Source organism: Ranitomeya variabilis, chromosome 7 (genome assembly GCF_051348905.1).
Source record: "Ranitomeya variabilis isolate aRanVar5 chromosome 7, aRanVar5.hap1, whole genome shotgun sequence".
Taxonomy (NCBI): Eukaryota; Metazoa; Chordata; class Amphibia; order Anura; family Dendrobatidae; genus Ranitomeya; species Ranitomeya variabilis.
In genome coordinates, this window is record NC_135238.1 from 178,414,921 (window position 1) to 178,428,229 (window position 13,309).

Sequence of the window (13,309 nt, forward strand, 5' to 3'; positions counted from 1 at the left end):
GGAGGATGAGGTATGTATTTCTGAGGGACTGCAGGGTGCAGTATTCCAGGGTCGTAACTGACGCTGATGAGAGGTAAGTATTACAATGAAGACAGGAGGCAAGGATTTCTTCCAGGCACCACACACCCTGAAACCTAGAAGAAATCATTAACATAAAGAAAGAATATAATAATTCTCTACAATAAAACCATTAATATGAGGCATACAGGTAGGACTAGTGTAACATTTCTATTACCTGTATGCCCATATTAATAGGTCATATACGTCCCGGGGAGTGACAGATTCCCTTTAAATAACTTCACTGATTCCCCCATACACAGGGAACGTTCCAGTGTACTCTATAAGAGAGCCACTGCCAGGCCAGGCTGAGCTAGGCCAACAGTCTAATAGGAGCCTCCCGACCCTACCTTGGCATTTGATGTCTATTCAAAGAAGAATTAAAACTTCGGAAGTCCAATGAGAGAATGTTTTGTTTTCCCTGTAGATAAGCATCAACAAAAGGTTCGGTCATTGGAATTCCAATGTTCCTATTCTTCTTTGAACACATATCAAATACTAAGGTAGGGTCGGCAGGCTCCCATCCAAAATAGACTGTTGGCCTAGCTCACCTATAATGGCAAGTTTTCATTCTATCTGGATCTCTTGTAAACAAGTGCTTAAGAAAACGCCAGAAAGAATGACCATATATATAATATGCACTTCAATGTAAAAACAACAGTGCGTTTTTTTTATAAACCTCTTTAACAGCTTCAGACTTCCGAAATGGTTAAAAGAAGCGACCAGTTTATTCTTTTGGTTTTTATGCTTGGAAGTCGCTCACTATCAAAACATACAATTAAAAAAAAAAAAAAAACGTAGGAAGCAAAACACGTGAAAAAAGACTTACAATAGATGATTCAGAGAAAAGCTTTCTTATATGAGAAAAAACATGAGACCTAAAGCAAAACCAATAATCCATAATACTAATATTCAACTAAATAATTAAATGGAGACCTCCACAAAATAACATTTTATAACTGTAAATACAATGTTATAAAGGTAAAAACATCAAAGTGATCTCTTACATCAGATTATATGACAGGGAAATTATGTGGCTCATTACGGTATGGACGAGCAGAAGCGTGACCCTCTCTACTGTTTGGACAACAACCACACCCATTTGATCCTGGTGGACAATGGATCTAATGGGCATCCAAGTACAGAAGCTGATCTCCGAGCGGCATTGGAAAAATACATCTCAGAACTCAACGTTCCAGGTACAAATCTATGATGGAATATTGGAAATGCTTCTAGTCATAGAAACGCAATTTTTTTTATTTTCGTTAATATTTCTGTTTTAATACTCTCGCCAACAGTGAGTTACAAAATGGTGAAAAACGTGATCATAGGTACATTTACAACGAATATTACAATTTCTCTTGTTAGATACTTGACACTGTTTATCCATGTTTTTCTGCAGATTCCAATTATGGTGGAAAAATTCCTATTGTATGTTTTGCTCAGGGAGGTGGAAAGGATGCATTAAAGGTGAATTACAATTAAATGAAGAAAATTATTTAGAATTTTGTTAATATTATTTGTTTTAAAACGCCGTTTGTTTTAGGGCGTTGCGCAGTAGTGGCCAAAAATTTAGAGACTGACACAAATTTTTGTTTTCAAAACATTTGCTGCTTTAGTGCTTTTAGATATTTTAGTCAGATGTTTCTGTGGCTACTGAAGCGCAATTATAAGCATGTCATAAGTTTTTGAACTTTTATTGACATATACATTAAGTTTAGACTCAATATTTACAGCGTTGACCCTTATTTTTGGAGATGACTATATTTCGCCCTGGCAGCTTGGTATCAGTTTCTGTGCCAAATGCTGACAGTCCACTCTTGTGTAATTATTGCTTAGAATTAACAATTGTGTTTTTTCTTTGTTCATCGACTGTTGGAGGATTGACCACAGGCTCTCAATGGGATTGAGATCTGGAGAATTTCTTGACCATAGACCCAAAAATGTCAATCTTTTCTGCCACTTGGTTACCACTTTTGCCTTGTGACATGGTCTCCACCATGCTGGAAAAAGCATCGTTCATCTCTAAATTGCTCTTGGATGGTTGGGAGAAGTTGCTACATAGTTGTTTAGATACCATTCTTTATTCGTGCAGTGTTTTTAGGCAAAAATCTGAGTGAGCCCACTCCCTTTGATATAACATGAAGTAGACAATAAATAAAATGAATATCACTAAACAAGTGGCGCACTGATACTTGGAGAAAGAGATAGGACCCTGTATTCAAAGACTTACAATATATAAGGTAAGAGAATGGAAAACAGTGGGTGAGGGTAGATGCTGCTCATATGGAAGTGTAGTTGGATTATTGTAGGATTTTCAGAAAATATGGGATTTCATGTTTCTTTTGAAAGTTCCAAAGGTGGAAGACGTCTGATCTGTTGGTGTAATGAGTTTTAATGTATGATGGATGTATGAAAATAATCTTGGAGACAGTTCTGTGAGGAACAGGTAAGAGGAAAGTAAACTAAGAGGTCATGTGACAGTATTGATAGATTCTAGATGTATGGATATGGAGAGGATAAATTATGGAGAGACATGTATTTGTTAGTATTTTGAATTGGATTTTCTTGACATTGGGTATCAAATGAAGAGATTGGGAGATGTGAAAGGCAGAGAAGTGAGTGTAGAAGAGGGGGATTAATGTGGCTGCAGAATTGAGAGTGGTTTGATGGGTCACAAGAGTGCAATATGGGAGGATGTTGTATCAAACTGGTTTTGACACCTGTCAACCACATGAACAGTATTTCTCCAGAATGTCTTGTTTTTTGTTAAAGGGATTCTATCACCACATAATGACTGTTTAAACCAAGCAAAGGCGCTCAGTGTATCATTGGTATGTCTAAGCAGCTCAGGTCACCTTCCCACCTACTTGTTTCACATCTATCTCCACATCTCTCTTCCTTGATTGACAGCTCTATCCTTGCAAGATTTAGAGGAAGGTAGAGATAGATGGAAAATGAGTAGTTTGGAAGGTGCACTAAACTGCTTCGCCACATAAGCTGCACCATTGATTTAGAATCATCCAGCAACTATAGGGGATAAAATGGTCATTGCAGACAGGAAGTGGTTGGCTCAGCCCCAGAGAATACTGGGAAAGTTGTTATTGTGTTCTGGACATACAAGAGTAGGGTGTGTGCTAGAGAGTCTCCTGTCAGACAGAAATGAGACTAGCTGTATAGCCTGGTTCTACCTGGGAAGCGATTGCTGTAATCAAAGAAGCAGTCAGGACAGCCAGAAGAATATTTCCTCAAGATAGAAGTGAGAGAGCTACAACACTGGACTCATCCCCCTACCCCCGCCTCACTGCATGAGCAAGGTACCATTCTGCTTAGGTTTAGACACTGTGTGTGAAGAGAAGTTATCTGTGAAGAGAAGTTATCTTTAAAGAGATTTTTATATTTGTTCATGAAGCATTGCATGAAGAGAAGTGATTCTGTGTGATGAAAAGAAGCTTGAATAAAACCCCTGTGATCAACTCCAGCTCAGAACTGTGTCATAGCTGTGTGCCTGTAAACCGTTACCTCCTCTCTACTGTATAATTAACGGTCGCCCTCAGAAAGATTTCCCCAGGATTCCAAATAGAACTCATGTTTCCTTTGTATTGCCTTCATATACTGAGTGGCATGCATGCACCACACACAAAGGGAGCACCAAGCTCCTGTGCTTGTTGTGAACAATCATTTTGAGCTGACAGACTGCCTTTAAGGTCTTCAGGCTTGCTTAAAAATTCTAAAAATAGATATACAGTATATATAAGCTAATTCTCAAGAGAAAATCTGGAATAAATGCTTTTCTGTCCACACTACAGCCTACTTCAATGCCTCTGTTAAATTAATGACATGCAGCAAGGGCACTAGAGAATATGTCTTATTTATATTTTTTTTATTTAGGTCCTTTTTTATTGAGAAATGTGAAAGCCTGCTCTTCATTGTCAACATAGAAGATTAACCATTATAATGTTTTAATTCTCCAGGCTATAAACACTGCCATTAAGAGTAAGATCCCATGTGTTGTGGTGGAGGGATCGGGTCAGACAGCGGATGTGATTGCCAGCCTTATGGATTCTGAGGGCACGTCTCTTGCCTCTTCAGCCATTAAAGAAAAACTGGTGCGATTCATGCCCCGCACTATTTCTCGCTTGGCAGAAGATGAGATGGAGACCTGGATACGATGGGTAGGTTATTCGTAAATTCCTTAAACATTGGTTTAAATTAATGCACCTAGTGTTGATTCAGATTTTGCTACAGATGTCACCAACTATTTATATTATTTAGAATGCCGTGGCCCCCTATGAATCAAAACTGCCATTTTTCACACCGATCTTAATGAGGGGCATGCTGGAGTGAGACAATTCTGATTCATTAAGAGCTGCATGGCTCTTAATGAATCAGGAACATCTGACATATGGTGTGCACCTCACCAGAAATCTTACTCCAGTTAGGGACTGGAGTAAGATTTGTTGGCTTAAAGAACATTACTGCTAGTCATGAATTTGAAGAGTGGTGATTGCCAATTCCCCATTCCACCACAGCTCCATCCACTTTGTCAGAACTGGGTGAAAATGGCATGAGAACACCAAAAGTCACAAAAGCTTAGCGCAGCAAGAATTTGATTACTTTTGAAATCTTTTTTACATCAGAATTCTGACATAAAAGATTTGATGAGTCTTGCCTCATGTTTTCTGGACACAAAGCTCTAAAAATCTACTAGAAAAAGATGCAAAATTTTGTCCACCAGTTTTGGTAAAATCTGTGACCAAGCCGCTAATACAGATGTGAACAGTGCATAAAAAAGTTTTTAATTATTTACAAATTGCCAAAGGTAGGAATAATCCCTAAATTGAAAACTGTATTAAATTATAACATTTATTATCTATATTTAATAAAGGAATATTGCACTCAATTAAAAACACAAGGTATGAGCTGGCATGACTGATTCATGGGATATAGACTATCAGTAATGCTACATTATAACTCCGAGCATTTCGTATTGGTTACCAGAGCCGTGAAATGGTAGGACCATCATGATGTATGATGTTATAACCTAACCTTCATTTGTTAAATGAATGTTGAGATGATACCCTTTTATGTACATTGTGAAACTTATATTGTGCCAACTATTTCTCATATGGTGGCGTGGAGAGCTCATCACTGCATAGGGGCCCACCATAGGATCCTCCTGTTCTCCTGTGGGCCAGTCCCAGCCTGGGTATGGGGTTAATCTGCAGGTTAATAGTGTTTTGAACCTGCCCGATGCCTGCACTTATAGCCCTGCTGCCGGGAGGAAATAAGCTTTATTCCACCCAGCACAGATCCAGTTTCAGGCACGGGGCGGCAGTGGCACGGGTTCAGTCACCGCTCTGCGTATAGAGAGTGGCAGCTATAAACTCGCCAGTGCCGCCCCACTGACTGAAACCAGAGTTCTACCAGGAGGAATAAAGTTACTTTCCTCCTGAGACTGGCAGCGGGTTGCAGATCAACCCCATATCTGCAGATTAATAGCATTTTTTCATGTGACAGGTTCCATTAAGTATTACCCCTATGCTGACTGTGGAAAAGGTTTTCTATGCTCTATAAGAAAGTTTTTATACTAACCGCCTTTGCATGAAAACCCTGCAGCACCTTCCCTAGAGTTGGGCATTTTCATTTTAGCAGTCTATTCAGGTCATTCTTGGAAAGTATTACATTATGGAAAAAGCAATTTTGAAGAAATATGTACCAGGCCATATGTAGATTCACTTTTATCTCACCATATCCTCAGATGTTTCATTTTCTTATTAAGTGGAAAACGCTGAACAAGGCGAAGCCACTATTGCCGATCCTGAGACTCTGTGCTACTATTAATCTTTTTTTATAAAATGGATGAATTTCTAATGAAGGTTTTAGCATCCAGACAGATCCGGCTTCTGCTGTTGTGATAGGACTGAGTGTTCTTTCATTAGCCGGGTGTATGATGCTATTAAAGGGAGATATGACATTTTGTGTTCCTAACATGTGCATCAAATTTCATTTCACGTCCACGACACGAGTCCAGAACATTACCCGATGTCTACATTAGTCATACGGTGTGTTCTAGCCATTCTCATGATGTTGGGAAAAAATGAGCAGCCATTAAAGGTAATATTCATAGGCATAATTTAGCAGCTATCTTTAGCAGCAAAGGGGTAATTATACTAATTAACTTCCCGTATGAAGTGGGATTGAAAGCTTGTCCATATGTCCTGACTGACGAAATTGTGAAACAAGTTTTACATGTAAAGTACAGAGATCCGTGCACTGTTCTTCAGATGGAGATGACAATCATTTGGTTCCTAGATAATATTTTCTGTAGTTTTTCCTTTTGGGACTGGGTCGGTGTTATATCAGTCTTTATAAGGGCAGACGGCTGTATAGAAATCTATGAAGCTGTCATGCTCGGGTTGTGAAAACTGCCTGCTAGTCCATGCATTGCGGTGCAATCTCGGTCTGATTCAGGCTCGGACTGGCCCAACGGGTAACAGGGGAATCCTCCGGTGGGCCCCTGTGCACATGTTGGCCTCCAATTCCACTGTATGGGCAGTACTTAGCATAATTCACTTGATTCACTCTGTACAGAAAAAAGCAGTATGTCATCATTCAGTAACCAAACTATCCAGTGTATTATTATATAGAGATATAGGTACATTTGTGAATGAGGGTAGTGTAATATTTGTATGCAGGTGAAAAGTGGGTCCCCCCAAAGTCAATGTTTCTGGTGGGTCTTTGGCACCCCAGTCCGACATTGGTCTGATTTGTATGGTGGTCTGACTTAGCCCTAATAAGTGTTTCATAGTATTAGTAATTGAGTTGGTGGACAGCACCAGTCCTGATATCATTTGGATTCTGTTTTTACAGATTAAAGAAATAATGGAGCATATGCATCTTTTAACTGTGATCAAGATGGAGCAAGCCGGAGACGAGATTGTCACTAACGCCATCTCTTATGCTCTTTTTAAAGGTATGCCAAAAAAATAACAGGAGTCGTGATTTTTATTACTTTATTAATACACTGAATAACTGTCTGTGGTCGCATCTCAGGTAGAATGAGCTGAGATACAGTATAGAAAATAATTGGAGTCACATAAACAACAGAATTCTATAGACAATATAGAAGAAAACAGAAGAGTAGATGGTCAATAAGGATTGAGCCTTGATTTCTTTATCTACTGGTTCTCTGGTATCTCTACCTGGGATTTCATACGCTCATATAAGCTGTAGCTTCAGTTGTAGGGTAACAACAAATTACTGAAATGAGTCCAGTTAATGACCAGATTTGTAAATTAGTAGCCACATATACCTTTAAGTAAGAGTTCCGTGGCACAAAGATGTTATTTTTGGGGACCCTAAAAGCCCAGGTTTAGATGTAGATTTTCATCACGGCACGGACTTGCGCAAGCCCTGAAAAGGACGTCACTGATGACGCTTTGTTTCAGGGAAGGGGCAGTGACTGCAGCCTCTGCTCCATGATGTTGTCCCGTTTGAGTATGCAATGGGGATTGTCAAATGAAGTGTAATCAAAAAGGAAATGGGTAAAATAAAGCAGTTGGAGAGGGAAGAGTATGGACTTTTTAAGTAAAGCATGTTAGAAAAAGTATTATATTATGAAAATGGAGAGATATTTAGAATGACAATTTTAGACAACCTTTAAATCCTGACTCCCGCTGCTCAATTTATAGGACAGACATTTGTTATGTCACTATTCCAAAGCTGTAATGTCACTATATGTTTGAGGGCTGACATTATCCAATATAGCATCCTCATTCCAGGAACATCATTAGATATACTAGTGCCTAACGAGCAACACACCAACCTATGTCAATAAAAACCCTCGCCACGATGAAGCCATTACTGGTGACGTCTTCAGCATAGTGAAATAGGCCATCATAATTTAAGCCCCTTTTTTGTAGTGATCTGATATAGATAGAGAAATCTAGTGGAGAATCCATATGCAAATCAGTCGGGAAATGCATAGTGAGCATGTCAATGCACTTGAACTGCTTCTTTTAAGAGCACTGAGATGCCCCCAGTGCACTTGTAGTCTTTTGCTCCAGTTACCTAATGTCACCAGTGTCATGACCTCTTCAATAGCAGTACATGGACTTGGTTGTCTCCTTTTCTCATTGTTTTCTAATGCAATGTAACTCGCCAGCAGGCAATAAATAACCTGTAATTATCATGTAGACCGTGTGCATCCTCATCCATTTACAATATGGGACAATCTGGCTCCTTATTCTGTATTTATTTTATTGGAACGCATAGGTGAATAATGAGGTTCCGGTGGGCTACTCGGATCTAGGGTACAGTGAGGACATAGATTTGTAGCTCCAACTGCACCAATATAAAATCAACTGCAGAAACTTTTTCTGGATGTATTTTGAACCGGAATGGGTCAAAAGTGCAGAAGTTCAAGCTTTTTTCATTATACTACTTGTTTGCTTCAATCCTGGTTTTAGCTTACAAATGCCAATTCAAAATACTGATCAAATCCTAGCAGGTAACCTTAATCTGAACCAGTGCCTTCATTTTCCTAATTTTAATTAATTCTCAAAGCTTTTAGCACCAATGAGCAGGATAAGGATAACTGGAATGCTCAGCTGAAACTTCTTCTGGAATGGAACCAGCTGGAGTTGGCCAGCGAGGAGATCTTCACTAATGATCGGAGATGGGAGGTGGGTATCATGTCAATGTCAATACTCCAGATTTGCCAGTATTGTAATTTTTTTAAAGGATGTAAAAATAGAGTAGGTATGCATGCAAAATGGACATATGTATCGTTTTTTAAAAATGTTTTTCCCAAAATAAAATGCAGTTTAATATTAGGTCTAGGTTAGATGTAGCCATAACTGTGAACTCAATAGTAGTGCCTCAGTCATGCAGCTCATTTTCCTGATTGGACTGTTTCACCACATCTGAGACACTTTGTGCCCCTAAGTGCTTCTTATTAAGTGGTTTAATTAACATGCTATGGTGGTAATATTTATTCTCCGCAATAAGCCTTGGTCTAATTTAACCTTTTTGGACTGTCATGGTCTTTGCAAGCTAACAGTCCATTTCATCAGTTCTTTTGGATACCAACAATTAAGCCAAATGTCTTGTCCTGCACCCATACAGTGGAATTCCCAACTTTATCACATATTTCTTAATACTTGATAGAACATAATACTTAAGGCACATAATGTATCAGCTGCTTGACCACATGCAGCCTAATTGTATCTTAACTCATCATATGTCATTAATCCAGAAGAACATCGTTACATGGAGCAAAGGCCTTCAGCTTCATATCTCAGTGTAGCCTTGTGTTCTAATAGAAAAGTACTTGTTTCCAGTCCGATCTTGCTTCTTTTTTGCTTATAGTCTTTCATTTACTTTAATACCTTGTCTACTTTTAATTCATTAGTTTTCACCCCTCCATTGCTATGTTCTTCTCTTACCTTGTTTTTCATAGTCAACTGACTTGGAAGATGTGATGTTTGCAGCTCTGATAAAAGACAGGCCAAAATTTGTGCGTCTTCTCCTAGAGAACGGTTTGAATCTACGCAAATTTCTTTCCAGTGAAATCCTCAGTGAACTTTATTCTCAACACTTAAGTACTCTAGTATTTCGTAACTTGCAGATCGCCAAAAATGTTTACAATGATTCTTTACTCACCTTTATCTGGAAGATGGTTTTGAGTTACCAACGGAATCGGAAAGAGGAAAGGAATAGCTGCGATGACTCCGAGATTCAGGTGAACTACTGCAATATCTTAAAGGGGTTGTCCAAGCTTGTGCTTAAAGTCTGCAATCAGTCAATGTATATGAAGACCTGTGAATCCTCACATCACACACGCTGTTGGGGCCATAAGCAAGGGGTCATGTGACCGTGAGTATGCAATTTGCATACATATGGTCACATGCCAACTTGATGTGTGTGGTTTTACTCAATACAAGTGAATTAGTGAGGCCAAACATGTCTAGTTGGAATATGGTCAGAAGTATGCAAATTGCATATTTGCATTCACATGTCCACCCTTTCCCAGTGCCCAGAGGATTTGCGTTTTCACCTTCCTGACCAGGCCAAACTTTTCAAGCCTCACATGAGTTACTTTATGTGTTAATAGCTCTGGAATACTTCTAGCTTTTCCTGACACATTTACCAAACTGAGGTTGACATGATTTGCATTTATTTAAAAAATATTTGATGAAAATTTTCAAAAATACAAAACTGATGAACTTTGAATTTTTACGCCGTAAAAAACAGTCATATTGCATAGACTAACTAGAAAACAACATTTACCATATGTCAAATGTACAATAGTATAATTTTTTATGTCTTTTTTTGTTAGGATGTTAGAAGGGTTTAAAAAGTTTAAAAGCAATTTTTCATTTTTTTTTGTTCAACAAAATTAACAAAGCCTCTTTTGTTAAGGGGCCACTTCACGTTTGAAGTGACTTTGTGGGGCCAATAAGTCAGAAAACCCCCAAGCAATTCCCATTTTTAAAAACTACACTCCTCAAAGTATTCAAATCTGCATTGAGGAAGTTTAATGCCTCAAGTACTTCACGGGCGTTAGTGCAAAGTTGAAGGAAAAAAAAAAAATTCAATTTTTTTCAATAAAATGTTGATTTAGCCCTAAATTTCTCATTCTTATAAGGACAAGATGAGAAAATAGATCCCAAAATTTGTTGTGCAGGTTCTTATGAGCACACTGATACCCCAGTAGTGGTTGAAAACTACTGTTTAGGCATACAGCAGGGCTCAAAAAGGGAAGGAACACTATTGTACTTTTGGAACTTAAATTTGGCTGGAATAAACTGTGGACGCCAACTCGCATTTGCAGAGAACATCAAGTGCCCAAACAGCAAAAAAAAACAAAAAAAAAAACAATTAGTGACTAGTGTTGAGCGATACCTTCCGATATCGGAAAGTATCGGTATCGGAAAGTATCGGCCGATACCGTCAAAGTATCGGATCTAATCCGATACCGATACCCGATCCCAATGCAAGTCAATGGGACGAAAATATCGGAATTAAAATAAACCCTTTATACACTTGTAGGTTCATTCTACATGAAGGAAAACAACTAAGAATAATGTAGGATGTATTGGGGGACGTGGCGGAGATATTAAAGGCACAGAGGTTTAGCCCAATGTAATAGAATAGCAGGATTTTGCGTTTTTTTTTATGACGTTCGGCGTTAGAAAGAATTTGACTATGTTAATTTTTTTTTTAATGTCAGATATTGATGTTTCACTGCTTCCACGCCCTTCACCTTTTTTTTTACTTCTCCCACGCTTTCTTCTTAATTATCCTCATCATCAGCTTCTTTGACATCAACTTCTTCACCTTATTCATCTTCTTCTTCATCTTCTACCTATTATTTTTTGGGTTACATTGTTCATATTGTTTTTAGTTTACTATTATCTTCATCATATTCTACTTCTTCATCATATTCTTATTTGTGACAGGCATTCCCGTAGTTGTTATCTATAAAAGTTTGAAGATTACACCTTCCGTTCTGCCTGTCACAAAACAGTTACATTTGTCCGCGTTCAGTTTGGCCTGCAGCATCAGGCTTTATCCAGGGGCACCACGAGGAGGAACGGACTCACCCCCATACACTGCTTAGTCTTCTTCTGCTTATAATTTACATAATATTTTTTGCTCTGATATTTTGTGTTATGCTTAATGTCCTTCTGCTCTTTGTTCTGCAGCCTCTTGTTCTTCTGCTTCTCGGTCTTCCAGGTCGTCGTCGTCTCCAGGGTCGTCGTCTCCGGGGTCGTCGTCATCGGGGTGGTCTCCGGGGTCGTCGTCATCGGGGTGGTCTTCAGGGTCATCGTCTCCAGGGTCGTCGTCATCACGGTGGTTGTCGTCTCTGGTGTCGTCGTCATCTTAGGGGTGGTCTTCCGGGTCATCGTGTTTAGTCTCTTGAACTTGGAAATGTAGCAGAAGGTACAAGAAGGCTGAGAAAATGCCGAGAACCAGCTGATGGAACTGGAACTCGGATGGCTACCCGAAGGTCCAAGAGCCAATGGAACGACCGAGGACCAGCTGACGTTACTGGAACCCGGTTACTAAGCAGGAGGTACCTGTGCTGAAAGCACTACCAAGGACCACCTGACGTTGGTGGAACTCAGATACCCAGAGGGAGGCACCTAAGCCAAAGGCTCTGCCCGGAACCAGCTGACGGTACTGGAACCAGGATGGGGAGCAGAAGGTACAAGAGCAAAAGACACTGCCGAGAACCAGCTGACGGTGCTGGAACCCGGATGGGTAGCCGAAGGTCCAAGAGCCAATGGAACTACCGAGGACCAGCTGACGTTACTGGAACCCGGTTACTAAGCAGGAGGTACCCGTGCCTGAAAGCACTACCAAGGACCACCTGACGTTGGTGGAACTCGGATACCAAAGGGAGGCACCTAAGCCAAAGGCTCTGCCCGGAACCAGCTGACGGTACTGGAACCAGGATGGGGAGCAGAAGGTCCAAGAGCAAGTGTCTGCGTGGCTTTTGCAGGACACGTTGCCGGCTGCACAGCAGGGGAACAGCTGGCGGTGCTGGACCCCACTGACACATTGGCTGGTGTTTTTCTCTGTGCAGCTAGCACATCTGGGCCCCAACTGGCGGTTTGTTAGAGCCCAGGGTCAGCAGGAGGAGGAGGAGCAGGAGCAGGGGGAGGGGAGTGTAGGCCGAAGCCTGCACTGGCGGCAGCTTTGGGTCTGTTGTGTCTGCGTGGCGGTCGCAGGACACGTTGCCGGCTACACAGCAGGGGAACAGCTGGCGGTGCTGGACCCCACTGACACATTGGCGAGGTGTTTGGCTCTGTGCAGCCAGCACTTCCGGACAGCAACTAGCGGTGTTGGAGCCCGGGCTCTGCAGGGGGAGCAGAGTGTAGGCCGAAGCCTACTTGAACCAATTTCAAAGGTAACCTTTAACCCCCCCTCAGGGGTTAGAAAGTAGAAGAGCCACAGCTTATGCAGCAGTAGTGCTGCACAAGTCAAAGGTTGCTCTTTTAATTTCGCTCCTTGCACACGCTGAATGAAACACGTATAACATTTAGCCCTTTATACAGTCAAACTGTGTTGGAGGCGCAAGTTCCCTTTGTAATGAGACGCAGCACAGATGTCAAGAATCCCACCTTGGTGCTGGGTGCAGCCTCCTGAGCGTTGTTATTTGCTGTACAGGAGTCTGCGCTGTCGTGTTATCCCCTGGCCTAGCGCTGTTAGCGCTGCCCATCTTCTGACATCATTTAATGTC

The 13,309-nt window shown here is 40.6% G+C and overlaps 1 protein-coding gene across 5 annotated transcripts in view; it reads left to right on the forward strand.

Annotated features, from left to right (window-relative positions):
- The window catches only part of TRPM8 (transient receptor potential cation channel subfamily M member 8), a 173,801-nt gene that overhangs the window by 83,135 nt on the left and 77,357 nt on the right, over positions 1–13,309 (forward strand). For 3 of the 5 annotated variants that reach the window (XM_077272379.1, XM_077272381.1, XM_077272383.1), the window contains 6 exons: positions 1,082–1,256; positions 1,460–1,527; positions 4,032–4,232; positions 6,931–7,033; positions 8,626–8,744; positions 9,521–9,802. In XM_077272379.1, coding sequence (XP_077128494.1) covers positions 1,082–1,256; positions 1,460–1,527; positions 4,032–4,232; positions 6,931–7,033; positions 8,626–8,744; positions 9,521–9,802 — 948 coding nt within the window. Of the gene's footprint in view, positions 1–1,069; positions 1,257–1,459; positions 1,528–4,031; positions 4,233–6,930; positions 7,034–8,625; positions 8,745–9,520; positions 9,803–13,309 lie in introns of those variants that run through there. The other 2 variants (XM_077272382.1, XM_077272385.1) reach the window with 2 other exon arrangements.